A 27,475-nucleotide genomic window follows, 5' to 3' on the forward strand; every position below is an offset into this window, starting at 1 on the left:
CTGCCTTAGAGCTATCGCTCTAAACCTTACTGATGTAGCTCATTATGCTTTGGCACAAATTCAAATTCTGAATCATTATAAACCATTTAAGGACTGTTTGTCAGTTTAAGGAAGTGACGTCTTTGTCCCTTGAACATTTCCTTCTAGTTGTCAAACTCATTCAAAACAACAGCGGGAGGCGCTTTAAGTCTAGTGTACACTACATGACTCAAACTCGTCTACTTTGATGTTTTGAGTCGGCGACTGGTATGTGATGAGAAGTCCCAGATCTCACGATGAACGGTTGTGCTCATGTGAATGGTTGCGCACTTCTGTGACACACCCTGACAAGTCGCAGATGCTATGAGATTTCAAAACAGCTAGATATCTAGACGTCTTGTCATTAGATGTGTGCACTGTCCCTACGAGCGCGAGACCGACAATGAGTTGCCACATATGGAGAAAAATAAATTATATAGTTGGTGCTTTAATGTATCCCTTTTGCAAAATCCTGAATTTCATTAAATGTTAAAGGCTGAAATCAATGTCTATATGGAGACCAACTGGTCCTCAGTAACCTCTGTGGGTGTGGCTTGGGAGGCACTTAAGGCGGTTCTTAGGGGCCGGATCATACAGTATGCCTCATTCATCAAAAAATGTTCAGACTCTGGTCGCTGCCATCTCATAAAAAGGCGTTTGATATGGTAGAATGGGATTATCTTTTTAAGATTTTAGGAATATACAGGTTCGGAAATACTTTTATTGAATGGATTAAGTTACTTTATAGACACCCGGTAGCGGCGGTACAAACAAATGGATTAATTTCAGATTATTTTACTCTGGGTAGGGGCACCCGGCAGGGTTGCCCTCTTTCCCCATTATTGTTCTGTCTTGCTATGGAACCATTAGCAGCCGCGATAAGAAAGGAGGATGATTTTCCAGGGGTGATGGCGGGAGGGGTGGCGCATAAGCTTTTGCTTTACACAGATGATATTTTATTATTTGTCTCCAACCCCATTAGATCTATGCCTTGCCTCCACAGAATAATTAATTCCTTTTCTAAATTCTCAGGATACAGAGTCGATTGGTCTAAATCCGAAGCTTTGGATCTGACAGCGTACTTCCCAGTAACTGCTTTTCAACCGGGCACGTTCCAGTGGCCCAAACAGGGCATCAAGTATTTGGGTATTTTATTCCCAGCAAATCTGTGTGATTTAGAGTTCATTTTGACCCTTTAATAAAAAGGTTTTCGAACGATGTGGACAGGTGGGCTTCATTACATTTATCTATGATAGGGAAGGTTAATGTTATTAAAATGAATTGTATTCCAAAATTCAACTACCTGCTACAATCTCTCCCTGTAGATGTCCCCTCTCTTATTTAAGGCAATTTGATTGTATAGCGAAGACCTTCATTTGGAATGGTAAACGTACCAGATTGCATTTCAACAAATTACATAGGGCGATTGACAAAGGTGAGCTAGGCCTACCCAAGATTTTGTTTTATTATTATACATTCGGTCTCAGACATTTGGCTCATTAGTTGCTTCCACCTGAGAGAGCCTCTCCCTGGTTTTGTAGTGAACAGGAAGTTCTTGCCCCTATTTTGCCACTGCAAAGCCTTTCTATCAAACTAACCGAAGAAGTTAAGTTACACCCCGTTATCTCGCATTTGCACTTGGTATGGACAAAAGTGTCCAGAGTGTTTAATTCAGACATTTATTTGAATGCTGCCTCGAGCATATGGCTGAACCCAAAATTATGTATTGATAAGTCCCCTTTCTGCTGGTCAGAGTGGATTGTGAGGGGGGTTACTGCACTCGGTGACCTATATGAGAGTGGAGTGTTGAGATCATTTGGTAATTTGGCTCAACATTTTGGGATTCCCAGATCTCAGTTTGTTAGGTATTTACAGTTGCGCCACCTGCTCTGTACTATTTTTGGGAGTGGCATACAGCCCCCTAAAGCGGCAGACACTCTGGGAGTGGTGATTATGGCTTTTGGAAAAGGTCATGAGGCATCAGTGTATTACTCCCTGCTAGTTCAGAGTCTGGGGGACGGAGCTTTAACCTCTATCAAGAGATTATGGGAGAACGATTTTAATTTGGTATTGGAGGAGGGAGTGTGGGCTAGGTTTCTAAAAAATGTCAAGTCTGCATCTAGAGATGCAAGGGTGCGACTTATACAATTCAAGATTCTACATAGATTCTATTGGACCCCCTCTAGACTGTATAGGCTTGGTCTTTAAGACACACCCACCTGCTGGTGTTGCCAATCGGAGGATGGAGACATGGCCCATGTTTTTTGGTGGTGTGCTGAGATTCAGGAATTTTGGTTGAGAGTTTTGTGTGTGGCGTGTTGGGCATTCAGATTCCTTTTTGCCCCAGACTCTGAGTTTTGGGTGATGGGGCGGTCATCTATGTAGGTGAAAAATACATAAAAAATTGGGTCCTGACCAGTGCGATGATAGGCAGGCAGATTGTTTTAAGGGGTTGGAAGTCGGTGGGAGCACCCTCAATTCAGGAGTGGTGAGAGATGGGAAGGGTGGCAGCCTTCAAAGAGGTAACGTATAGAAGGCTGGGGATATGGGATTCTTTTAATGGGAAATGGGGTAGATATTTGATGTTTTTGGGGGGTTCTCGGAGTGGGACTGTGGAGAGAGAGGCATAGTTTTAGAGTTGTATGTTTATTATGTGTGTATGTATGTATGTATTATATATGTCTGTATGAATATATATATATTTTTTATTCTGTGTGTGTGTGTGTGTGTGTGTGTGTGTACTTCTGTAAGACCACTGGGATGTTCGTTTGGGGTCGGGTGGGGTTTTTGATTGGGGAGGGGTAGTAGTGGGAGTTAAATGTTGATTCATTGTATATGTTTTGCTTTGTCTTTGTAAAATCAATAAAAATGTTAATCATAAAAAAAAAAACTCCCTTTTGCAGATGGTGCAAATAAGCGCAAGAACGGGTGCGAGCCACTCATTTCGTGTTTGTTGACAGTTTGTGAATTAATACCGTTATCGTAATTTTAAGATGCATTTTAGGCTAACCATACAATGGGACAACAGTAAAGACTGCTGTAATGGGGTCCAAACTGTTTTTAGATTTGTCCACTTCAAACACATTCAGCATTGTGCTCAAGTGCCACAGCAGCAGAGCGCTGCATAATTAAACAACATTTTAAACTTCACCGGTTACGTGAGGATTTGAAGGGGAATAACCACATGAAAAAAAAATGAATGGACATGCACAAAATTATTCAGATTGTCTGATATCAACCTGAGGGACACAGATATGAGAAGCATGCACATTAGAAGCTCAGTTACAGGTACTGCACTAAAATACCTCTAACATCATGTTTGCTTATAATTTGGAGAAACTGTGCACTGGTTTTTAGCACTTTCTCTTCTTTGACTTTTTTGCGCTTTATTATCATTCAAGTAATAGACAGATGTAATGACTGATGTAGGCTATGTCCTCATGAAATCAGAGACTCTCCCCTCTAAATCTGAACACAAGTGGTCAAAAGAGACAACCAGGTGTAAAGGTAATGTGTCCCGCTTGTTCACTTGTGATTGGATCACCCAAAACGCATCTTAATAGCAGGTGTACACTGTACACTCAGTCTGGGATGAATGATCATGTAGTTGATGCACCCAGTCTCTGATCATTCCTGTAGTGTGTGTACCAGCACAACAGAAACAAGACTGAGAGTTACAGATTGCCGACTGCAAGTCGTCTTTTGTGCGCTTGGCTTTATTCATAGTGACTTTAACATGTTTAATGTTAATAACATTAACATGCTTGTCATAAAATGCCATTATTCGGTGTTCGGTGGCTGTATGATCTTTGGGTGCCCAGAACTAACGGAAATTAAAGTATTTAGATCTGAGAAAAAGCAATCGCAAATGTACGCATGAACCACAGCAATGAAGCGAGATGGCTGGATACAGGCAGTATTAAAAACTGTAGATGTCCAGATTAATCCTGGCATTATCTTATCTCTGGTAGGTGAAGAAAATGTAAATGTATGCCAACTAATTGTAAGTTTGAGAGGTAGAGCTCTAAAAGTGACTATAGATCGCTCCCATTATAATGAATGAAGATGCGCGAGTCATTTACTTTTACATTTAGTCATTTAGCAAATGCTTTTATCCAAGACAACTTACAAAGGAGGGACATATCAAGCAATTTGTCTCACAAGGTAATAATACCTGCAGTATCGAACTGCTAAGTTCTCAAAGTAGCTGTAGTAGTATAAAAATTAGTGCAGAAGAAAGAGACAAGAAATGTATTTTTATCATTTAAAAAGAAATCCTTAACTTGTCTGATGGTCATGGAGACAGCTTCATTGTTTATAATAGGAGTGATCCAATATTCCCACTCTTTCCACTGAGGATGTAATTTTGAGCATCTAAACTACAATACAATTTAATCTCTTCTCTCACATAGATGATCAGTATCAACAACATGTCTGGATAAGTCACTTCAGGTAAACGTTTGATGTTGTTTAAGAAAATATGTTAACTTAGAGCCTTCTTTAAAGGATCCGGTAATTATACCAGAAATGCCTCAGGGCTAGTAGTGTGCTAAATCCTTTGTTATTGTTTACATCCTTGAAATGATCTATACTGTATTTTCTAAGTCAGTAAATATGAAATGTAAATAAAACACATAAATGTGTATGCAAGCACTTTAATTAGTTCAGCACAACTATGATTACTATGGCTAGCCTGAGAAACATTTCAGACCTGATTTCAGATACCTGCACAAATTAACTAACACCAAAAAACCCTAGTCCAATGGGATTTTGTCAAAGGTGGTTTAAGTGAGCTTAAAACTTTGTCAACCAGATTTTTAACAGACTACTTAAATAGATCATAACATTTGAAATATATACAGTATGTACTAAAGCATTCGCTCTGACATGCTGAGCTGTACTGCTCATGTGGGAGATGTGGGTTCAAGTCTAGTCTGTGTCATGTTTCCATCCCATTCAGCCCTCTCACCCCATGATTTACTGTCTAATATACATAGGCCTACTACTATGCAGAGATGCATACAAACTTACAAATCTGTATATAAAAAGTGGCAAAGGCCATAGATACTTAAAGACTGCTGATTGAAACCTAGTATCACTATTCTTCCTTTATTATTCCCATATATCTATTCTGTAGAGATATATATATATATATATATATATATATATATATATATATATACACACTACTGATCAAAAGTTTTGAAACACTTACTCATTCTTTATTATAATTTTTTTTCATATTTTAGAATAATAGTAAAGTCATCAAAACTATGGAATAAAATAAATGGAACTATGGGAATTATGTTGTGACTAAACAAAATCCAAAATAAATCAAAACTGTGTTATATTTTAGCATCTTCAAAGTAGTCACCCTTTGCCTAGAATTTGCAGACATGTACTCTTGACATTTTCTCAACCAACTTCTTGAGGTATCACCCTGGGATGCTTTTTAAACAGTATTGAAGGAGTTCCCATCTATGTTGGGCACTTATTGGCTGCTTTTCTTTATTATTTGGTCCAAGTCATCCATTTCAAAAACTTTTTTTTTGGCACAATTATATTTTTGTCTACAAAACTAATTTCAAACATTTAAGCATACGCCTTCAGATCAAAAGATTTTTAAGATCATGAGAAACATTTCAGTCAAGTGTTTCAAAACTTCTGACTGGTAGTGTGTGTGTGTGTGTGTATATATATATATATATATATATATATATATATACACATACACACATATATATATATATATATACACATACACACACATATATATACACATATATATATATATATATATATATATATATATATATATATATATATATATTAATTTCACATGCATATCATACTTGTTATTTTTAACTTACATTTCAATTTACAAGTAATCGATTACTTGTTTTTTTGTGGGTGAGAGTTCTTGACAACATAATTACTTGAAAATTCTCATCCCTAGTATAAATACAATTTAAATTATATATATATATATATATATATATATATACACCGATCAGCCACAACATTAAAACCACCTGCCTAATATTGTGTAGGTCCCCCTCGTGCCGCCAAAACAGCGCCAACCCGCATCTCAGAATAGCATTCTGAGATAATATTCTTCTCACCATAATTGTACAGAGCGGTTATCTGAATTACCGTAAACTTTGTCAGTTCGAACCAGTCTGGCCATTCTCTGTTGACCTCTCTCATCAACAACGCATTTCCGTCCACAGAACTGCCGCTCACTGGATGTTTTTTGTTTTTGGCTCCATTCTGAGTAAATTCTAGAGACTGTTGTGTGTGAAAATCCCAGGAGATCAGAAATACTCAAACCAGCCCATCTGGCACCAACAATCATCCATGTGATTTTCTAATCAGCCAATCGTGTGGCAGCAGTGCAGTGCATAAAATCATGCAGATACGGGTCAGGAGCTTCAGTTAATGTTCACATCAACCATCAGAATGGGGGAAAAAAAATTATATGGTGATTTGTGATTTGTGACTGTGGCATGATTATTGGTGCCATACGGGTTGGTTTGAGTATTTCTGTAACTGCTGATCTCCTTGGATTTTCACACACAACAGTCTCTAGAATTTACTCAGAATGGAGCCAAAAACATAAAATATCCAGTGAGCGGCAGTTCTGTGGACGGAAATGCGTTGTTGATGAGAGAGGTCAACAGAGAATGGCCAGACTGGTTCGAACTGACAAAGTTTACGGTAATTCAGATAACCGTTCTGTACAATTGTGGTGAGAAGAATATTATCTCAGAATGCTATTCTGAGATGCGGGTTGGCGCTGCTTTGGTGGCACGAGGGGGACCTACACAATATTAGGCAGGTGGTTTTAATGTTGTGGCTGATCGGTGTATATACACTCAACGAGCTCTTTGTTAGGAAATTCATGTGTTTGAAAAAAATCTTAATTGCCCTAAAATAGGCTTAGTTTTCTATATGCAAATGATTATTATTAATTTGCTTATTTTGATTATAAAGTGAAATGTGACCAGGGCATTTATCTGACAGGTTTCATGGCAATCACCCAAGCATGGGCAAACAGCAGTATAAGAGGGTGACCATGGACAGTTCTATCCCAGCTGACCTTTTTAGGAGATACAGATCTGATTTGATTCATAACAAATGAACCATACATATAGTATATATTTACTGCAAACAGAATGTTCTCTGGCAGTGCAGTGACTATATGGCAGTTTTGCACCAAATGAACTAAGCTCTCTGAACCCTCTTCCTAAAGGTACTGCAGAGAAGCAGAACGTTTCAAAACAGGTGAGTTTTGTCTGGCATGCCCACGTGGAAGCTTACTTAGTCTTTCATGCCATTCCTCGTGATAAATATAAGCCTCGTTGTTGTCACCACAAACTGAGAAGGCTAAATATTTACACTTTGCCTGGTTATTAATTATGTCAAGTAACAGACATGCCTTTTGCAAACAAAACAGCCAGGGTTGACTTCCTCGGAGAAACAAAAAGGTTAAATATAGTCATTGATTGGACATAAATAACTCTTAACCTCGGGAATTCTCTCAGTGACGTCAGAGGAGCACGAGCGCTGTGTCTGCCCTTAGTTTCCGAAGCGCGTGCATGCCCCACGCAGCGACACGCGCGAACGCGTTCAAAGCTCCGCGCCGCCACGCGACTCTGATGGCTCCGCCCCCTGAACGCGACGGGTACGCGCACACAGAATTCATTCACCCGAAGGTCCCGCGCGTGAAACGCGAACGCGCTTTACTACACAGCCAGCTAAATGGAGCTAGTAAACATCTTTCGACAGGAAAAAGGCACACGACCCCACAAATAACAAGGCGTATGGGACGTATTCCCATCGAATACGTGAAACACGTGCATTTAATGTACAGAGAAAGAAATGACAGACGACTCAACTGCGGTGAGAGATGATAACCTGAAATTTATCCTCCCCCACTTCCTAGATGTTTCATTTGAAAATATCCCCCTCCTACAACTCTATAATCCGTGTTAGCTTTCACTCTTCGAAACAGTAAAGATGCCCAGAATCAACAGTTTATCAGCGCGTACAATACAGCATTTAAAACAACGTTACAAAAACAACACCTTTGCCGATTTCAAGTCAAAATGCCATTAAAAAAAAGTGTTTATGCATATATATATATATATATATATATATATATATATATATATATATATATATATATATATATATATTTGTCTGGCCTTAAACCCGTAATAACCCCCGTGACACACACCGGGTGCATTCGTTCTTCCTGTAATAACTGTACACTGAAAACACATCACTCCCGGAGCACGACTACTGCTGCACGAGCTTCACAAAATACATCCGATGAACAACACAACATAGGCAGATGACAACTCAGTTTAGAAGCCCAAACACATATTTATCCCGTCCTGATGTGTCGAAGCAGGCAGTAACAGAGACGGGAAAATAAACGATACTCCCTGCTCGACTGCGAATCACCACTGTAGTCTATCTCGCTGTATTTATAGGAAAGCTTTATTCTCTCCAACCCGTAGAAGTTGCTGTCCGTTATTACACTGTGCTAAAAACCAATGTGTCGGGTTGATGTGTACAAAGAGAAGATCGGTATTTACGACCCATTCTTTGGGAATCACGGACCTTTTTAAAAACGGGAGAGAGAAAAAACCCACCATCCACTGGCAAACTGAACGTTTTTGCTTAAAAAAAAAAAAAAAATGCTGCCGATCACAATACTTACAATGTTTGCATTAAAATGATCTGGAGGGTGGTAGCCGCTGCGTTTCCTGAAGCACATCCGTTTCTTTTTGCCTGTTTTATGTGTAAAAATACAGTATCTTTTTTTTTCTCCAATGTTCCAGCTTGAGAATCGACACCCTTACGGAGGCAGACTGAGGATGAATTGCGCATGCGCTGATTTAGACAGTTCCACTCTGTCGATTGACGAAAGACTTCCTCAGTAATAATGGTCATTTCTACAGGAACTTTTCAAAAGAGTGGCACAGGCTTTTTAAACGACACACAATTTGCTGTTTCAAACACTACACACATAACTGTACTCCTGTTTAGGACTTACTAAAAGCTTTTGCACGTCAGCCATAAGATAATGTTTACGAGGCCTTGCATTGTCTGACATTTATTTACATTTCGACAATGATTTCTCCTTGATGTGCCCTGTGTAAATGAAAAAAAGAGACTCTGAGTGCTGAACTTGTATCTCACAATTGCTGCTCTTTTTGAGTGTTCTGGCATACACTATTTTATTAACCACAAGCAGACTCGTTTAAAGGTTTACATTGTATTGAAATGTCTTATTTACATGCTATTGCATTTCTATGTAGTAATGATGGCCGAAGGGAAAATGCAATAGATTATATGCTTTCCTTAAAATAAATTCTGTGGATAGCCAGCAGGGGGCGGCACACAACAAGGAAAACAACGAGGCGCAATGAACCAACAGCATTGCCAAGAGATCAAAGTAAAAAATGACTGCGTATTTAAAACATAAATCAATAAATATATCTCACTTGGGTTCATATGCAAGTTTACGTCGTTTAAATCAACTACATTTGTTTTACTGCGAGGCGCTATTGAAAGAAAGGTGTTTATTTATTTATTTAGCATTTCCATGACAGACTCATCTGAGGTACATCTACTGATAAACCCCCCCCCCCCCCAAACAACAGTGAGTATGGAGACAGACTAAAGGAGATGCCTGGGGGTTACAAAGAGACACTGTGACTACCACTTGGTGTCAGTAGAGTTATGTTTCTCATTGTATGGCTGAAACCCCTCCCCTACACCATTGAGGAGCCTAGTTCGATTAATCTTTTAGTGAAATGCTTATCCCTCTTAAAAGGGATACTTATCCCATTTCGCTGAGCATTTAGATTGTGGGAGCTAAAAGAAAGTCTTTAAAAAGCATTCGGTAGTTAAATTCCTTTTAGGTATAATTGATGATATGTTGTTAAGGGCTGCCGACAGTTTTCACTCCCCCACCTATACGAAGCTGTTCAGATAATTGTGTTATCTGTTTCATGTCATCTTCAGCCTGAAATGAGCTGAAGGGAAGCTTGAGAGATGCTGCCTCTCTCTGAAACTTTATCCACTGGTGTCACTGTTTGGCAGAGTGACTGCAGAAATATGACTGCTACACACATTGTTTGAGCTCACAATTCATAATATTTTCTTTGTTTTATTTATGTACAGTTGTTTATTTATTCTCACCCAAAATTCTGAGGAGGCACTGCCTCCTTTGCCTACTTGGAGAAATTGCTACTGGTCCAGACCAGGGCCAGTACTATGATGCCATCTTTAGTGGGACACTTGTATGTTTAGGCGGGCAACATTGATCATTTTTGCGTCAGTTTGGGGGGAGGGGATATTTGTGGAAAATCTATGGGAAAATCTGGGGGGCAATTGTCATCCTGGCCCCCCTATTAGACCCAGTCATGGTCCAGTGTTTACCTGCCTCTGAAGCAGAGTGAAGAACATGACTGAAATTCTCAAACACTGCCACTTCAAGAACTTTGATCTCATTGGTTTAGCCTATTTGTGTTATACTGTTCTTACTTGCAAAAACATGCACTGCGCTGAATGTGAGCTCTTCTTCTGTCATAACGTCAGCAGTCTGCAAGGTGATCAGACATGCAGTCCTATGACCTGGAATCTACTCTCACACCTTGGGACTCATCATCAGCTCAGCATCCTACCTCCTGCTGCTAGGCTGACCCCTGATGTCCACAGACACTTCACACACAAAGAAGCCTGTTGCTGGCAATCTGTGTTTGACTGCTACTGATATGGCAAGCTGCCAGTGTTTTTTTCACCCTGGAAACCTCAGTGTCTGAACTGAATACTTTTTGTGTAGACAATGGATTTTAGATGTCTACTACATTAAAGCTTGAAAGGAGATTATAATCTACTGAGATGGGATTACTGAACATTTGGCATTCCCCTTAGATTTTCACTTGGAACAAAGCCAGATTGGAGACATAACAGAGAACTTTGTACTGTAAATGTTTTAATCAGATCAGAGACAATGAAATATGACATAATAACAGCCAGACGTTTGGATATCTGGTTATTCTCCAAACACAGCACAATCAAGTGTGAACAGAACTAATTGCTTTACTATTTTGTAATAATAGGGTCATATAATATATTATTGTAATCTTGCATTACTTCAAGAAGCAAAAGGGCTGTGTTGATAGTTATGGCTGCTAATAAAATAATGTGTGTGTTAGATCTGTATTCATCTCTATTTAAGTAATGTTCATAACTTTTGGCCTGCTCAGAGACCAAGGTTCATTGCCTAGATCTGTAACCCTACATGTTTGGGTCATTTTTATCCACTTTACAGTAAGAGTTAAAAACAGTGGAAAAACTAATCTTCAAGGTCAAATGCCTTAAAATTTCCCACAAAAATGAATAATAAATAACAAAAAAGAAAAACATATATGATTAAATTATCCAGTGTCAGGGTGTTTTACTAATAAGGAACTCAAGATGGCACCGAGTATGGCTGCTGCGTTGCAAGCTCCGACCCAACATTGCAGTTTTTTGTCTTGGATGTTTTGTCTACAATTCTTATGTTTTTTGTCTTGGATGTTGTCTGCCTTACTGTACACGATAGACAAACACTTTTGGACATTGCAAATCAGCAAATCGGATCACTCTTCTGTTCTGCTTCTGCCTGCTTACAGGCAGAAACTGAAACAGGAAGCACCCACCCTCAGAATGATCCAGTGCTTGTCAGACCAATCAGATTCTATGCTACAGGACTGTTTTGATCACGCGGACTGGGAGATGTTCCAGTCCGCCTCTGATGACGACATCAAGGTCTACGCTGATAGCGTAACGTGTTTCATCAGGAAGTGCGTAGATGACGTAGTACCAACCAAAACTATACGGATCTACCAGAACCAAAAACCATGGATTAATAGCGATGTTCGTGTAGCACTTAATGTGCTAATACCCTCCGCAAAACTATCAGAGCAGCCAAACGCCAGTACAGGGACAAGATTGAAGGACAGTTCAATGCCACCGACTCTAGAAGCATGTGGCAGGGAATTAATACCATCACGGACTTCAAAGGGAATAAAAACTCCACCATGAACACCGCTGCCTCTCTCCCGGATGAGCTTAATACTTTTTATGCTCGTTTTGAAGGAAATAACACCACCCTCGTGGAGAGAGCTCTCGTGGCCGAAGCTACAGAGGTGAGTTCACTCTCCGTCTCTGTAGCGGATGTAACCCGATCCTTCCAACGGGTGAATATCTGTAAAGCCATGGGACCAGACGGCATTTCGGGCCGCGTCATCACAGCGTGCGCAAACCAACTGGCTGGTGTTTTTACGGACATTTTCAACCTTTCCCTCTCTTTGTCTGTAGTCCCCACATGTTTTAAAATGTCCACCATTGTGCCTGTACCAAAGCAATCCAAAATCACCTGCTTAAATGACTGGTGTCCTGTTGCTCTGACCCCCATCATCAGCAATGCTTTGAGAGACTAATCAGAGATTACATCTGTTCTGTGTTACCCGCCTCACTGGACTCACTGCAGTTTGCTTACCGCAACAACTGCTCCACTGATGATGCCATTGCATCTACACTACGCACTGCTCTCTCCCACCTGGAAAAAAGGAACACATATGTGAGAATGCTGTTTGTAGACTATAGCTCAGCATTCAACACCATAGTGCCCTCCAAGCTTGATATGAAACTGGATCCTGGACTTCTTGTCAAGCAGACACCAGGTGGTTAGAATGGGAAGCAACATCTCTGACCCTCAACACTGGAGCCCCGAAGGGCTGTGTTCTCAGCCCACTCCTGTATTCCCTGTACACACATGACTGTGTGGCAACACACAGCTCCAATGCCATCATTAAGTTTGCTGATGATATGACGGTGGTAGGTCTGATCACTGACAATGATGAAACAGCCTACAGAGAGGAGGTGCACACTCTGACACACTGGTGTCAGGAGCAAAACCTCTCCCTCTACATCAGTAAGACCAAGGAGCTTGTGGTGAACTTCAGGAGAAAAGACAGAGAACACAGCCCCATCACCATCAATGGAGCACCAGTGGAGAGAGTCAGCAGCTTCAAGTTCCTCGGTGTCCACATCACAGAGGAACTCACATGGTCTGTCCACACAGAGGCCATTGTGAAGAAGGCTCACCAGCACCTCTTCTTCATGAGACGGCTGAGGAAGTTTGGAATGAACCACCACATCCTCACACGGTTCTACACCAGCACAGTAGAGAGAATCCTGACTGGCTGCATCACTGCCTGGTACGGTAACAGCACCACCCTCAACAGCAAAGCCCTGCAAAGGGTGGTGCGAACTGCCAGACACATCATCGGAGGTGAGCTTCCCTCTTTCCAGGACATATATACCAGGCGGTGTGTGAAAAAAGCTCGGAGGATCATCAGAGACTCCAGCCACCCGAGCCATGGGCTGCTCTCACTGCTACCATCAGGCAGGCGGTATCGCAGCATCAGGACCCGCACCAGCTGACATCATGACAGCTTCTTCCCCCAAGCAATCAGACTTTTGAACTCTTGATCTCTCACAATCAATATACACCAACACTGCACTTTATTAATCTCACACTGGACTGTCATAAATTATTTTCTCTCATAACAACATACTGGCAACTGACTATCAGCCAACAGCCTGAATGTCAATACAGCACAATACAACCTATTGTATATTTTATATATACTATTTTTTATTGTATACTGGGTATTCTATATTGTGTGAATGTATATTCTATATTGTGTGTATTGTACACTGTACATTGTATATTATTATTTGTATATTGTGTTATGTGTAATTATGTGTATATTAGATATGTAAATTGTGTTGTTTAAATCTGATGTTTATTGTAAATTGGTATGTCTCTTCACTGTCATGACTGCTATGTTGATCGGAACTGCACCCAAGACTTTCACCCACTGTTGTACTTGTGTATATGGTTGAGTGACAATAAAGTGATTTGATTTGAAGAGTGGTTACTAAGGCATTGCTAAATGGTTACTAGATTGTTGCTTACTGGCCCAAGTCAAAAGACACCATCCTCAATTATCCATGATGTCCTGATGCCTAGATTTGTGTGGGGACATTTTCAATGGAAGTCAATGATATTTTCGACTAATTTTCCATTTCTTACAAACTGGAAAAATAAATATATACATAAATAAATAAATAAATAATAACATCAGGGTTCCCACTCTTTTTGACCAATGAAATTCTATGAATTTTCCATGACTTTTAAAGCCATTTGTGTTTCTGTATACAGATAAAAACAAAACAAAAATCATTTTGATTTAGAATGGTTTTTAATCCATTTTGACCTATTCACTGACATGTGCTAACTCAACCCTGAACCATGATTCTGTATTTGTTTCAAACAGATACAATGTAAGTATTGCAATTATTACCTTTTTCAATCAAAATGAAGGGTTTACTGTATTGCTTCTGTAAAAACATAAAAAAGTACCACCACTGACATATAGTTGGCACTCTTTCCAGATGAAATGCTACTAAAAAAGAACAAGCCTATCTCAATGTTTACGTTTATAATCAAAAAGGAGCTGTGCTGAATATCGCAACCAGGTATTTTCTGACCTGAACAGAAAAGTTGTTAGCACTTTTCTCACAAAACAGAATGGCTGAAAGGTCAACATGAAATCAGCATGAACTCTAATAGACCTTTTACACAGACTGTGACGGCACGTTTCCGCCTTATTTAGCAGCGTGAATCTTGCTATTTTTTTATATTATACATTTTTTAAACGTTGAGTGTAAAATTATAACATTATTCTTTGTGTTATATTACCCTGGAATTATTTTTAAAAAACAATTTACCACAGCTGCGAGGGGGTTTCTATTACAGCTGCTGAGAGAGTGACAGTAAATTTGTCATCTTCTCCTATTTTACTGTCTTAATCCACCGCTCTCTTTTTTTTTCCTCTTCTGGAAAGTCCTTAAAACGTAAGAGTTATTTTTTTATTTTGGTCTTGGAGCAAATGGGTAAGTTAAAATAATATTTGCTGTGATCTCCCATTGAATCCCATTCACTGCTGTCAAAGTTTACCCTGCAAACGTTTACTTCCACGTTCCAAAACCCGGAGTGTGAAAAAGGTCTATTGACAATATACAGTATTTTTAAGACAGAGCATTCAGGAAATATGTTCCTTTGTCTCATCTTCCTTTGCAGATGAGAACAAACTTATCTGCGGTGGATGGTCAGACCCTTTTCATCCCCTAGGATCTCCTCCACTCTTTGTCTCTGTAGAAGAAAGCGTAAAAGAAAACATTAGCAACAGATCTGAGACTAAAAGAGACATAGCTTTTGTCATCTCTCAAAAGAGGTTAGCCGCATAGTTTGAAGTGATGGTGTCCTTTTTTTAATGTGAAAACCAACAGTTTTATTTGTAAAGCTCATTTTCTTAAATATATTCCCAAGTTTATCTTTTAACATTTATTCATTGACCAGATGATTTTATCCAAAGCGACATGCTGAACACATGAGGAATGCTTTAAAATAAGTGATTTAGGACTTTCATTAAAGGACTATATAGTGCAAATATTTCACACAATCATAATGCCATTACTACTCAACTGGGACAAGACCAAGAAAGTTTGGAGTTTTGTATTTACTTGTCACCTATGATAAACATAGAACCAGCAGCTGATGTAGCCACTAATATTGATCTACAGATCAATAAATCATGCAAGTTTGATTTAAATGTGCACTATTTCTGGGCCCATATTACTGATCCACAATTACAGTTCAATCTCAAGCCCTGAACAAATTGAATGACTCAGTGAATTCCACCACTGTAGGGCCTTGCATGGTAACAATTTATCCAAGTATGCCAATGTTACACAGATGGCAGTGACATTTTCCTCCTAAAGATAACATGTCTTTGAAAGGACAGCCAGGGGCCGTATGCATAAAACTTCAGAAATGCTCCTAAGAATAGTCTTAAGCTTTGACTTAAGTTAAAAAAAATTCTTAGCAAAGTGTAGGACTTGTGTAAGAGTGGGAGCTGTTTATAAAGATGCTAAAAGCAACTTTCAGCAAAGTCTAAGACTGATTGTTAGGTGCTGACTGAGGTGACACTTAAGTGTTGTGAAATAAGGACTACAGTGATGTCGACCCAAAATGGCCACCCTCAAACACTGAATCAGCCAATAGTGAGCCTGCAAGGGTAATATGTCCCAGCTGGTATGACATCATTAAATCACTCATGATTTAATACAACACATTATAAAACAATGTTTTGATAATAGGTTATTTTCTGTTGATTAATTCTTTGGTTAATCAAATGAGAAAGCCAAATTGAATTTCCTGTATTTTAAAACATTATTCCACATTTTGCCGAATGGTGTCCTCAAACAATGTGCAAATTGAAGGCTACAAAAAACCCAAATGCAAAATCTTGCAATATAAATATAAATTAAAGAAATGTAACAAATATAAAAAGAAGGACAATTAAATATTGGGGTTAAATATCTCTCAAGAACATTGAACAGCAGAAGGAATCTGTTATAGCACCTGACAACCCACACAAAACTATGAGCTTATCAAACATTTTATATAGTGCTTGGTTTGGGCTCTTTTCAGATGCAGCTCTGTACCATTTTTAAAAGTCTTTTTTCCTATCAAAATACGTTTTCACTACTGTAAAGTGGCGTCACAGATGGAGGTTTGTCATGCAAGTGCAAAGACCTTCAACTAATCATAATTGAATTCATTGTAGATTATTTTCATCATTGATTTTTTATCATTTTAGTGATATTTAGTAGTGCCCGACCGATATATCGGTATCGGCGTATATTTTACCGATATGCGCCGATATGAAAACTTTTTTTTCAGAACATATAATACAGAAAACAATGCTTTAGAATTGGTGTCATAATATAGTTTGTCCAGCAGAGCACGCTCGACTCCATTGTTTACAGAGCTGACTCTGAACTGAGGGCGGCTCTGCAGACAGGGCGGAGTTAAGCGGTGTGGATTTGAGTGGTCTCTTCTCATTAAATTGCCAACTGGTTTGTGAAATACATACTGGAAAGTTAATAAAAAATGACCCCATCATTTTATATAACTAATATAATGTTAACCTTGTCCCTGACAAACATGTCACTCATGTCTGTTTGCTGTTAGCCAGCTATATTTTGTCAGTGCAGTAAGTAATGTAGCAGTTTGAAAGGTAAGAGAGCATCTTTTTGCAGCTCAGCAGACAACGGTGTGGTGGTGGATTGTGTGAGTGTTGATTTCACGCTTCGCTGTTACATAGTTGGTGAGACACAATGCTGGAAAGTAAATAAAGTCCATCTTTTACTCTCCGTGGCAACGAGCTTACAGCTAACTAGCTAACCATGTAGCTACTTTCATTGCTGTCAGCTGAGTGGAAGCTAATGTGTAAACATGTATTCACCAAACTGTTTTGTTCAGGATTCACAGTTTAGTACCCCCTTCAACCGAACAACTCCAGTCGCTGCATTTATAAAATGTAATATTTAAAAGTCTGGTTTTCCAGACATTAAAATAGGATACGTCATAAAAGTAGATTTAATAAATAGTATATTTGCCCTGTGTAAATAATAATATATAGGAACTGTATCTAAAATAAATGAGGGGTGATAAATACTAATACAACATGCTGGAAAAATAGACATTTATTCATTTTAATATCATATATATATATATTGAATGTGTTGAAACTTGACACCGGGTGACGCACCCTAAAAACGGCACCTTTAGATCGGTTTCATACTGAAGAGCCACTTAAAAGTACATTTTTTTTCTCTCTCGTAAATGTAAACGAGTGTAAATGCCAACACCATCATATATGTCGAAAGGACTGAAGCCTGTCAACCAAAACATGAGCTCACTGATGTCATTAAATGAGTCTGCTTTTTTATTCCATCAGTTACTCCTGGTCGGAGGTTGCCGTATATATTTAGTTTATACATAGGGTTACGTCCTACATAAATGTAATGGTGCAACACTCAAATATTTAGCAGTGCGTAAATTGTGACTTCGTGCCCATTTACACCACAACTAGGCTAAGTTGTAATGTATGTATAGCTGGTGCAACTGGCCCCAGATGTTTATTTAACTATTTATTCTATATTTATTTATTCTTTATTTTAATGGTCAGTATTTGACTGATACTAAAAAGTACTGATGTTTATTTAGCTATTTATTTTATTTTGATTGATTTTAGTGGTCAGCATTTGACTGATACTAAACACTAATACTGATGTTTATTATCTATTTATTTTATATTTATTTAATCTTTATTTTAATGGTCAGTATTTGACTGATACTAAACAGTACTGATGTTTATTAAGCTATATATTATATTTGTATTTATTCTTTATTTTCTCAGTGTTCATTTCTAGAATTTGTAATAATATATAATAGTAATAATGTCAAATGTTCTTTGATAAAAAATATTTGTTAAAGAAAGCAGCCTTCTGAGTACCTTAGCATAGTCATATCGCAGCAAAATCAGTGAAAAATCGACATAGAAAAGATTTGTTTTCATTAAAGTTTAAAAATTAGTTATATCGGTCACCATATCGGTAATCGGTGAATTTTCCCCCTCTAAAATCGGTATTGGTCTCAAAAATCCCATATCGGTCAGGCTCTAATATTTAGATTATATTAATTAGTTGCTGCAGCCCGCTGAAAGCTTAGACAGGTAGCCCATAACATTTTTCAAATGATTAATTCACAACAATGAGTTTCAATGTATTTATTAAATGAAAAAATTAGCTGCAGTTAAATATACTGTATATATATATATATATATATATATATATATACACACATGCATAATCATAGCAGTGCTGATTTAGGGCCATATAGCACGATTGCGAGTGTGATATTTCTTATATACAACAGTTCAATGAACAAGTAAATTTGAAAAAATAGGAAAACTGAATACGGTCATTAAAAACGCATTGTGCATGGAACTACTTTCATACGCAACGGATCAGAAGCTGCCGTTGCTGGTTCAGACCAAACGATGCATCCAAGCCTCTTAAAAACATCACTTTAGAACTACTAGTATCACGGCTTGGGCTGTTTTTAACGTTATTGGAGAAACAAGGATGTGTGTGTGTGTGTGTGTGTGTGTGTGTGTGTGTCTGTTTGTGTGAGAGAGAAAGAGAGAGTGAGCGAGCGTGTGCGTCACCTGTTGATGATGCTGTAGTCTGTAGCTTTCTGAAGATAATAACATATTGCTGAAATTCATCCTATTCTCTCAGCTGAAAAATAGCCGTCCAATGGGGGTATTCCTCCCTATTTCACTGTAGCTGGTGCGCAAGAATCTTTCGCTATAGAAACCGCAATCTCTTCCTCCATTTTGAACAGTACGTCCTCTCCAATGAGGAAACTCCGGTAAGAGGTAAGCGCCTTGAGTTTGTGTAATTAATCAGTCTGTTATGTCTCTCAGCTGTGATGAGCCTTAATGCTGAAGTTGTTAGTTTAAAGCCATTTAAAGTTATTTCCTAGCTTTAGTATTGTAGTAGTAATACGAGCGATCGTGGAGTGCTCTTGTATGTAAACAATGATTGATGCTGACTCACTTCACATCACTAACTGGCTCATACTGCACACAAAAATGGTCTTTTGCCTCCACCTGCTGGCTAAAATATGTAATGTCACAAAATTAAATATAAAGAGACAGATAGCGCTTAACACATCTGCACTGCTCTTACACGTTAGTTTAGAATGGCACGAACACAAGTGGAGTGATACACACAGTGAAGCATCTGAGTGCTGAGGGTGTGAGACTATCAGTAGTCATGGAACAAGGCACTAACTGTTGTATATATATACTGGCGGCCAAATTTTGCTCTTATGGAAAGAAAATGGTACTTTTATTCACCAAAGTGGCATTCAACTGATCACAATGTATAGTCAGGATATTAATAATGTGAAAAATTACTATTACTATTTCAAAAAATGTTCAAAACTTCTTAAACTACTTCAAAGAGTTCTCATCAAAACATCCTCCATGTGCAGCAATGACAGCTTTGCAGATCCTTGACATTCTAGCTGTCAGTTTGTCCAGATACTCAGGTGACATTTCACCCCACGCTTCCTGTAGCACTTGCCATAGATGTGACTGTCTTGTCGGACACTTCTCACACACCTTACAGTCTAGCTGATCCCACAGAAGCTCAATGGGTTTAATATCCATAACACTCTTTTCCAATTATCTGTTGTCCAATGTCTATGTTTCTTTGCCCACTCTAACCTTTTCTTTCTTTTTTTTTTTTTCAAAAGTGCCTTTTTCATTGCAATTCTTCCCATAAGGTCTTCTCTTTACTGTTGAACTTGAAGCTGGTGTTGAGCGGGTAGAATTCAAATAAGCTGATGACATGTGCATCTATTTCTCAAACTAGAGACTCTGATATACTTATCCTCTCGTTTAGTTGTATATCTGGTCTTCCACATCTCTTCTGTCCTTGTTAGAGCCAGTTGTCCTTTGTCTTTGAAGACTGTAATGTACACCTTTGTATGAAATCTTCGCAAAGTTTGGCAATTTCAAGCATTGTATAGCCTTCATTCCTCAAAACAATGATTGACTGATGAGTTTCTAGAGAAAGTTGTTTCTTTCTTTTTTTTCTTTTTTTTTACCATTTTGGCCTAATATTGACCTTAAGACATGCCAGTCTATTGCATACTGTGGCAACTCAAAAACATACACAAAGACAATGTTAAGCTTCATTTAATGAACCAAATAGCTTTCAGCTGTGTTTGATATAATGGAAAGTGATTTTACCAAATTAGCATAGGATGACTTGGACCAAATAATGAAGAAAAGCAGCCAATAAGTGCCCAACATAGATGGGAACTCCTTCAATACTGTTTAAAAAGCATCCCAGGGTGATACCTCAAAAAGTTGGTTGAGAAAATGTCAAGAGTACATGTCTGCAAATTCTAGGCAAAGGGTGACTACTTTGAAGATGCTAAAATATAACACAGTTTTGATTTATTTTGGATTTTGTTTAGTCACAACATAATTCCCATAGTTCCATTTATGTTATTCCATAGTTTTAATGACTTTGACTATTATTCTAAAATGTGAGAAAAAAATAAATAAAAATTATAATAAAGAATGAGTAAGTGTTTCAAAACTTTTGACCGGTAGTGTATATATATTTATAGATAGATAAATTTCATTTTGCTTAACTACGAAACACATTTGCCAATTTCCACTGTCATGAGTCCAACACATTCTTTCTTTATTGTAGAGTGTGTTGTCTCCGCAGAACACAGTCATTGTGCTACTCCTAACTAGGTTAGGAGACCTCTCCAGCAAAAAATTTAGGAGCTGAGACCAAATCTTAACACTTATGAACCTTTATGAATCACATTTTAAGTCTAGGAATAAAAGTAAAATGACGTCATTCTCAGAATTTCGACTGGCTTTACACATGCAGCCCCTCATTAGGATTCTGTTGTCATAATTCTTTTTCTATCATTTCAATTTCAATTTTGTGAAGAACCCTTTATAGGGTAAAAAACAGTTCACAACAGAAGCAGTCACTTAAATACGTGCCTGCTGAGGGAAGATAATGAGAACACGTCCCTCCACCTGTCAATATATGTGGAGATCTGGAGCTCTCCCTCCCGTCATGCTTATTTGGAGATAGCATCAGGACTGTGACGGTCGATGAGAAATTGTCAGCTGGGAGCTGCTTAATGTTAGTAGAACATTACAACAGTTGAAGATAAGGGAGCGGAAATGCAGCAATGATCAGACAACTCCTGCTGACTTAAACGGGTCAGGAGCTTCAGTCAATGTTCACATCAACCATTAGAATGGGGGAAAAAATGTGATCTCAGTGATTTGGACCATGGCATGATTGTTGGTGCCAGATGGGCTGGTTTGAGTATTTCTAAGATATTTTTTTCTATTTTACTCCAAATGTGTTCTGGTCAAGAAACAAAGTCATACACACCTGAGATATCATGAGGGTGAGTAAATAATGAGAACATTTTCATTTTTTTTCATCTATCCCTTTAAGATAAACATTCCTTCAATACTTACCTTGGGCCAGTTGGTTAAAAGTAATTGCAAAAAGTTCAGAGAAAAGGTCTAGCATCATTTGATTGCAGATGCTACTTAGTTTGATATGTTGTTTTTAAATATAAAAGACATTCCTACATTTTAACCCTGCTGAAATAAGAAAATGAAAACTGGTCTAAGATGATCTCCCTACCTTGTCTTTGGTAGGTTTTAGAGGGGGCATTTTTAGCTGGTCTAAACCATCTGAGCACCAGCTTGGCCAGGCTATGAGACCAGCTTAATCCACCCCCCCTCACCCCCACCCCCCATGGGTTTTTAGGCAGTGAGTATACCTGTAATTGGTCCATGCTGTCTGTGTGGTTTATCTTCCTCTCTCTCACTGGTAGTAATTTTTCCAGGCGCACAGCCCTCTGTGCGTTGCACTGGCATGAAATCATTAAGTTAATTTCCTGAGCCTGAAAATTTGCAAAAAGGAGATTAGACTTGTAGGAAAGCGTCAAGGAGGCAAAAGCTTAATTGAGCATCCTTCCAAAGAATAGGGTGAGAATTATATCGTCAACAACTTCACACATGAAAACATCAGAGGCGCATGTCATGCTTTTATTTATTAATTTATTAGCTGTATTGCACATAAACTGACAAAATATATACATAGCATAAGTATAAATAATATATAATATATAATAATAATAATAATAATAATAAAACGTGCCCTCAGGTCTTGATAGCGCAGCCTCAGTTGTCGGATCCGATTCCGCGCCTCAGCGGCTTTTAATTGCGCGGTGAGTTGATTATGACGCGCATCAGCAGCAGCAGCGGGATTGTTGATCTGGCGGAATTTTTTATTTATTATTTGCGCGGACACGCGCTGTCTCGCCGCTGCCATCCATCCCTGCGCTTCTTTCGACGGTTCGCTGTACGCCTGATAACGAGCTCTCTGCTGAGGGCACATCGTCACATCACCTCTGTTCCTGTCTGACTCTCGTCCTGCCATCTTTCGCCTCTACATCAGGGCACAGACAGCGTCGCATGACCTACACAACCAACGGAAACAGGGTTTTATTTTCCGTGTTAATCAAACAAAACAAAACAAAAAACAAATGTGTGTGTGTGTATATATATCTATATACAATATATATATATATATATATATATATATATATATATATATATATATATATATATATATATATATATATATTGTTTGTTTCAATGAGGGTAGCAGCTTATGCATTAAGATCCAGGAAGGTTCATTTTTAAAAACGTAAAGATATTCGAAACTAGGCTCAAACTTTTTTTTTTTTTTTAAATTGCCATCTTTAGCCCTCCCTCATCTCTTAACTATGCATTTAAATTCATACATGAACCGATACGTATTACACATTAAAGACTGAAACGTACCTGTCGATTGTCAAATAAGTTCTTCACTTCAGCTGCCTGAAGTACACACGTGATATTTACTGTCGTCATGGTGACAAGATATTTGTGTTGCCGACAAAAGCAGGGTAAGGGAAAGTAATATTTGCTGTCATCTCCCATTCACCGCTGTCGAAGTTTACCCTGCAAACGTTCCAAAACCCGGAATGTGAAATAGGTCTGTATTGATTGTCCAGGGCCATTTGTCTGAAACACACGTTACAATGGAATTTCCCGATGGTGTAGTAACTATAGTTTAACCACGGAAGTGACCACAAAATTAACAATTACAGTCATGGTTGCTATATATATATATATATATATATATATATATACATATACACACACCCACTACCGGTCAAAAGTTTTGAAACACTTACTCATTCTTTATTATATATATATATATTTTTTTTTTCACATTTTAGAATAATAGTAAAGTCATCAAAGCTATGGAATAACATAAATGGAACTATGGGAATTATGTTGTGACTAAACAAAATAAATCAAAACTGTGTTATATTTTAGCATCTTCAAAGTAGTCACCCTATGCCTAGAATTTGCAGACATGTACTCTTGACATTTTCTCAACCAACTTCTTGAGGTATCACCCTGGGATGCTTTTTAAACAGTACTGAAGGAGTTCCCATCTATGTTGGGCACTTATTGGCTGCTTTTCTTTATTATTTGGTCCAAGTCATCCATTTCAAAAACTTTTTTTTTTTTTGCCACAATTATATTTTTGTCTACAAAATTAATTTCAAACATTTAAGCATATGCCTTCAGATCAAAAGATTTTTAAGATCATGAGAAACATTTCAGTCAAGTGTTTCAAAACTTTTGACCGGTAGTGTATCTATCTATCTATCTATCTATCTATCTATCTATCTATATATATAAATTGTAGTAAAGCCATTGTTACTATATGGATACTACAGTATTACTGTAGCAAAACCATGGTTTATTGTATCAAAAATATGGTGTCTAGCAAAAAAAAAAAAAAAAAAAAAAAAATATGTATATGCATACTGTATATACACACATATATACATACATATACTATATATACACACACAAACACACACACACACACACACACACACACACACATACATACATATACAGTATTGATTATATTGAATTATCTTTATTTTGGGGCCTTTTCAGCAAATATTGAAATATGCGATTAATTGTGATTAATTCAATTTAGTATTTGGCATGTCATGTAATTAATTTTATTAAAAACTTTTATTCACTGACAGCCCTAATTTATAATAAGATTAATTAAATTTAATTGTTAACACATTAACCAGAATCAGAATGAGCTTTACTGCCAAGTATGCTTACACATACATGGAATTTGTCTTGGTGACAGAAGCTTCCAGTGCACAAACAATACAACAACAAGACAGAGATAATAATAAATAAATAAATAAAAAGTGAATAGAAAATATAAATATATACTTATAGAAATACACATTAAGACAAAAAATATATATACGTATGTACAAATATAAAATTTTTATATTCAGTATGGCAGAAGGTATGGTAGGGTATGTTAGATAAATATAAATAGACTAAGCTTGTTATTGCAGATATTTATTGCTCAATGGGGCAGTTTTAATTGTTCATGAGATGGATAGCCTGAGGGAAAAAACTGTTCCTGTGCCTGACAGTTCTTGTGCTCAGTGCTCTGTAGCGCCGTAGAACTTTATCAGCAGTGCCTGTGGCAGGTTGAACTTCCTCAGCTGGTGAAGGAAGTACAACCACAGCTGGAGAGTCAATGTGTGTCTCCCACTTCAGTTCCTGTGAGATGGTAGTGCCCAGGAACCTGAATGACTCCACTGCTGCCACAGTGCTGTTTAGAATGGTGAGAGGGGTCAGTGTTGGGGTGTTCCTCCTAAAGTCCACAATCATCTCCACCATTTTGAGTGTGTTCAGCTCGGTTGTTTTGACTGCACCAGACAGCCAGCTGTTCAACCTCCCTTCTGTCTGCAGACTCATCGTCATATCGGATGAGGCAGATGACAGTGGTGTCGTCTGCAAACTTCAGGAGCTTGACAGAGGGGTCCTTGGTGGTGCAGTTATTCGTGTACAGGGAGAAGAGTAGTGAGAAGAGCACACATCCCTGGAATTATGGAAACAAAGCTGCCAAAACAGGTCATTTAGAAACCTTCAGGGTTGTGGTGTCACAACCATTAGAACATTAACATTTGATCGTCCACATTTATATATCAATGCGTAGTCAGTATGGAGCAACTTGAACCACACTGTTGAATGACAGTGTTGTTCTATACTGGTATGCAGAGGTGAATCAATCATAACAAAGTCATGTTCATATAAGAAGTCTTAAAGGTACACTAACAAATACAGCCTGTTTCATTTTATAAGTTTGAGAGAGGGATGAAAACAGTCATTTAAAACATATGAGGAGCCGTGTAGGCCATGACTGTTGAAAAGCCTCTTCAAGTGAAATTAAGATATTGATATAAACATTAGTAAAATTCATTCACATGCATTACTGAAAAGCTTGCAAACTGAAATTAATACTTTGATATAAACAATAGTGAAATTAATTTGTATGTATTTTTGAAAATCTTCTTACGCTAGTGAAATTAATACACTGATATAAACATTAATAAGGTTTATCCATATGCATTATTGAAAAGTTTCTTACATCCACATATTACACTAGTGAAATTAATACATTGATAGAAATGTTAGTAAAAATCATTAATATGCACAACTGAAAAGCTTCTTACAAACCATAGGGAAATTCATATTCAAAACAGATTCTGTGGACTTACAGTACTGTGCAAAAGTCTTAGGCACATAAGATGTTTCACAAAAACATTTGTCTTAAGATGGTTAATTATATCTTCAGCTTTAGAGTTTCTATAGGAAATATAAATGTTAGACTCCCAAAAATTACTTTTGCAAATAGAAAAGATTAGAATAGAAGAACAGGGAGCCCTGCAACAGATGTCATGGCCCCCACAAAGCCCCCCACTGAACATCGTGTCATTTCACTGGAAAAGGAAGATGTGTCCCCACTTCCTGTTGAATGTGCAGGGGATCGAAGTTACTGTAGCTGATTAACAGGTCCTTGTTAGCCCCTGTTGGGCTACCCTAACACCCTAGTAACCACCTAGAACACCCTAGTAACCACCTAGCAACATCTTATTGAGCACACAGAACACTCTAGCAACTGCCTAGCAACCATTGAGAACACCCTAGCAACAGCCTAGAAAGCACCTAGCAGCACCCTTGCCACCACCCAGAACACTCTAGCAACAACACAGAATACCCTAGCAACTGTTTAGCAACGTACTAGCAACCATCAAGAACACCCAGGCAACTGCCTAGCATGCACTTATCGATTCCCTAGCAACAACAGAACGTCGCAGAGACATAGGGGTGGGCTCTTTTGACTTGGGGCAGTGTACTGCTTGCAATTTTTTCCAGATAATGTTAAATATGCAAAAACCTCCTATTACCAGAACAAGATCAACAGCACCACAGACACTCGCAGCTTGTTTAGAACATTCAACACACTTCTCTGCCCTCCCCCTCCACCACCTGACACATCACTGACAGCAGATGTCTTCGCCACATATTTTACTAATAAGATTACAACCATCAGCAATACATTCTCAGCACCTCACCCTGTCAAACACCACCTGCTCCCTTGACCCCATTCCTTCTCACCTTCTCCAGGCCATCTCTCCATCCATCCTACCTGCACTCACACACATAATTAACACATCTCTAATTACAGGCACTTTTCCCACTACATTTAAGCAGGCTCGAGTAACCCCGCTGCTGAAGAAACCCGCACTTAACCCCACACAAATAGAACACTACAGACCAGTCTCTCTCATCCCATTCATGGCAAAAATACTTAAAAGGGCAGTTTTCAATCAAATCTCAAATCTCTCACAGAACAAGCTGCTGGATGACAATCAGTCAGGCTTCAAAAGTGGACA

At 38.2% G+C, this 27,475-nt stretch overlaps 2 protein-coding genes across 5 annotated transcripts in view; both read right to left on the minus strand.

The window, feature by feature from the left end:
• Positions 1-8,885, minus strand: part of LOC127419119 (regulator of G-protein signaling 20-like) — a 69,938-nt gene extending 61,053 nt beyond the window's left edge. For all 4 annotated transcript variants that reach the window (XM_051660260.1, XM_051660258.1, XM_051660257.1 and 1 more), the window contains exon 1: positions 8,747-8,885. In XM_051660260.1, coding sequence (XP_051516220.1) covers positions 8,747-8,803 — 57 coding nt within the window. In that variant the 5' untranslated portion in view covers positions 8,804-8,885. The remainder of the gene's footprint in view (positions 1-8,746) is intronic.
• A 5,486-nt stretch (positions 8,886-14,371) lies between these two features.
• On the minus strand, positions 14,372-23,509 carry LOC127419120 (protein LKAAEAR1-like). The gene is made up of 4 exons (XM_051660262.1): positions 23,478-23,509; positions 22,789-23,110; positions 22,409-22,531; positions 14,372-15,304 (listed from the first exon to the last, which is right to left on the minus strand). The coding sequence occupies exons 2-4, from the start codon at positions 23,068-23,070 to the stop codon at positions 15,245-15,247; spliced, it is 465 nt and encodes a 154-aa protein (XP_051516222.1). The 5' UTR covers positions 23,071-23,110; positions 23,478-23,509; the 3' UTR covers positions 14,372-15,244.
• Positions 23,510-27,475: the final 3,966 nt, after the last annotated feature.

Source organism: Myxocyprinus asiaticus, chromosome 28 (genome assembly GCF_019703515.2).
Source record: "Myxocyprinus asiaticus isolate MX2 ecotype Aquarium Trade chromosome 28, UBuf_Myxa_2, whole genome shotgun sequence".
Taxonomy (NCBI): Eukaryota; Metazoa; Chordata; class Actinopteri; order Cypriniformes; family Catostomidae; genus Myxocyprinus; species Myxocyprinus asiaticus.

Excerpts from the sequence above, each read along its gene's own strand:
- LOC127419120 (XM_051660262.1), bottom strand. The coding sequence starts at position 23,070 with ATGGCAGGACGAGAGTCAGACAGGAACAGAGGTGATGTGACGATGTGC. Across the intron at positions 22,532-22,788 it reads TGCGCTATCAAGACCTGAGG|GCTCAGGAAATTAACTTAAT; the intron begins GCACGTTTTATT and ends GCAAATTTTCAG. Across the intron at positions 15,305-22,408 it reads ACAGCATGGACCAATTACAG|AGACAAAGAGTGGAGGAGAT; the intron begins GTATACTCACTG and ends TTTCTTCTACAG.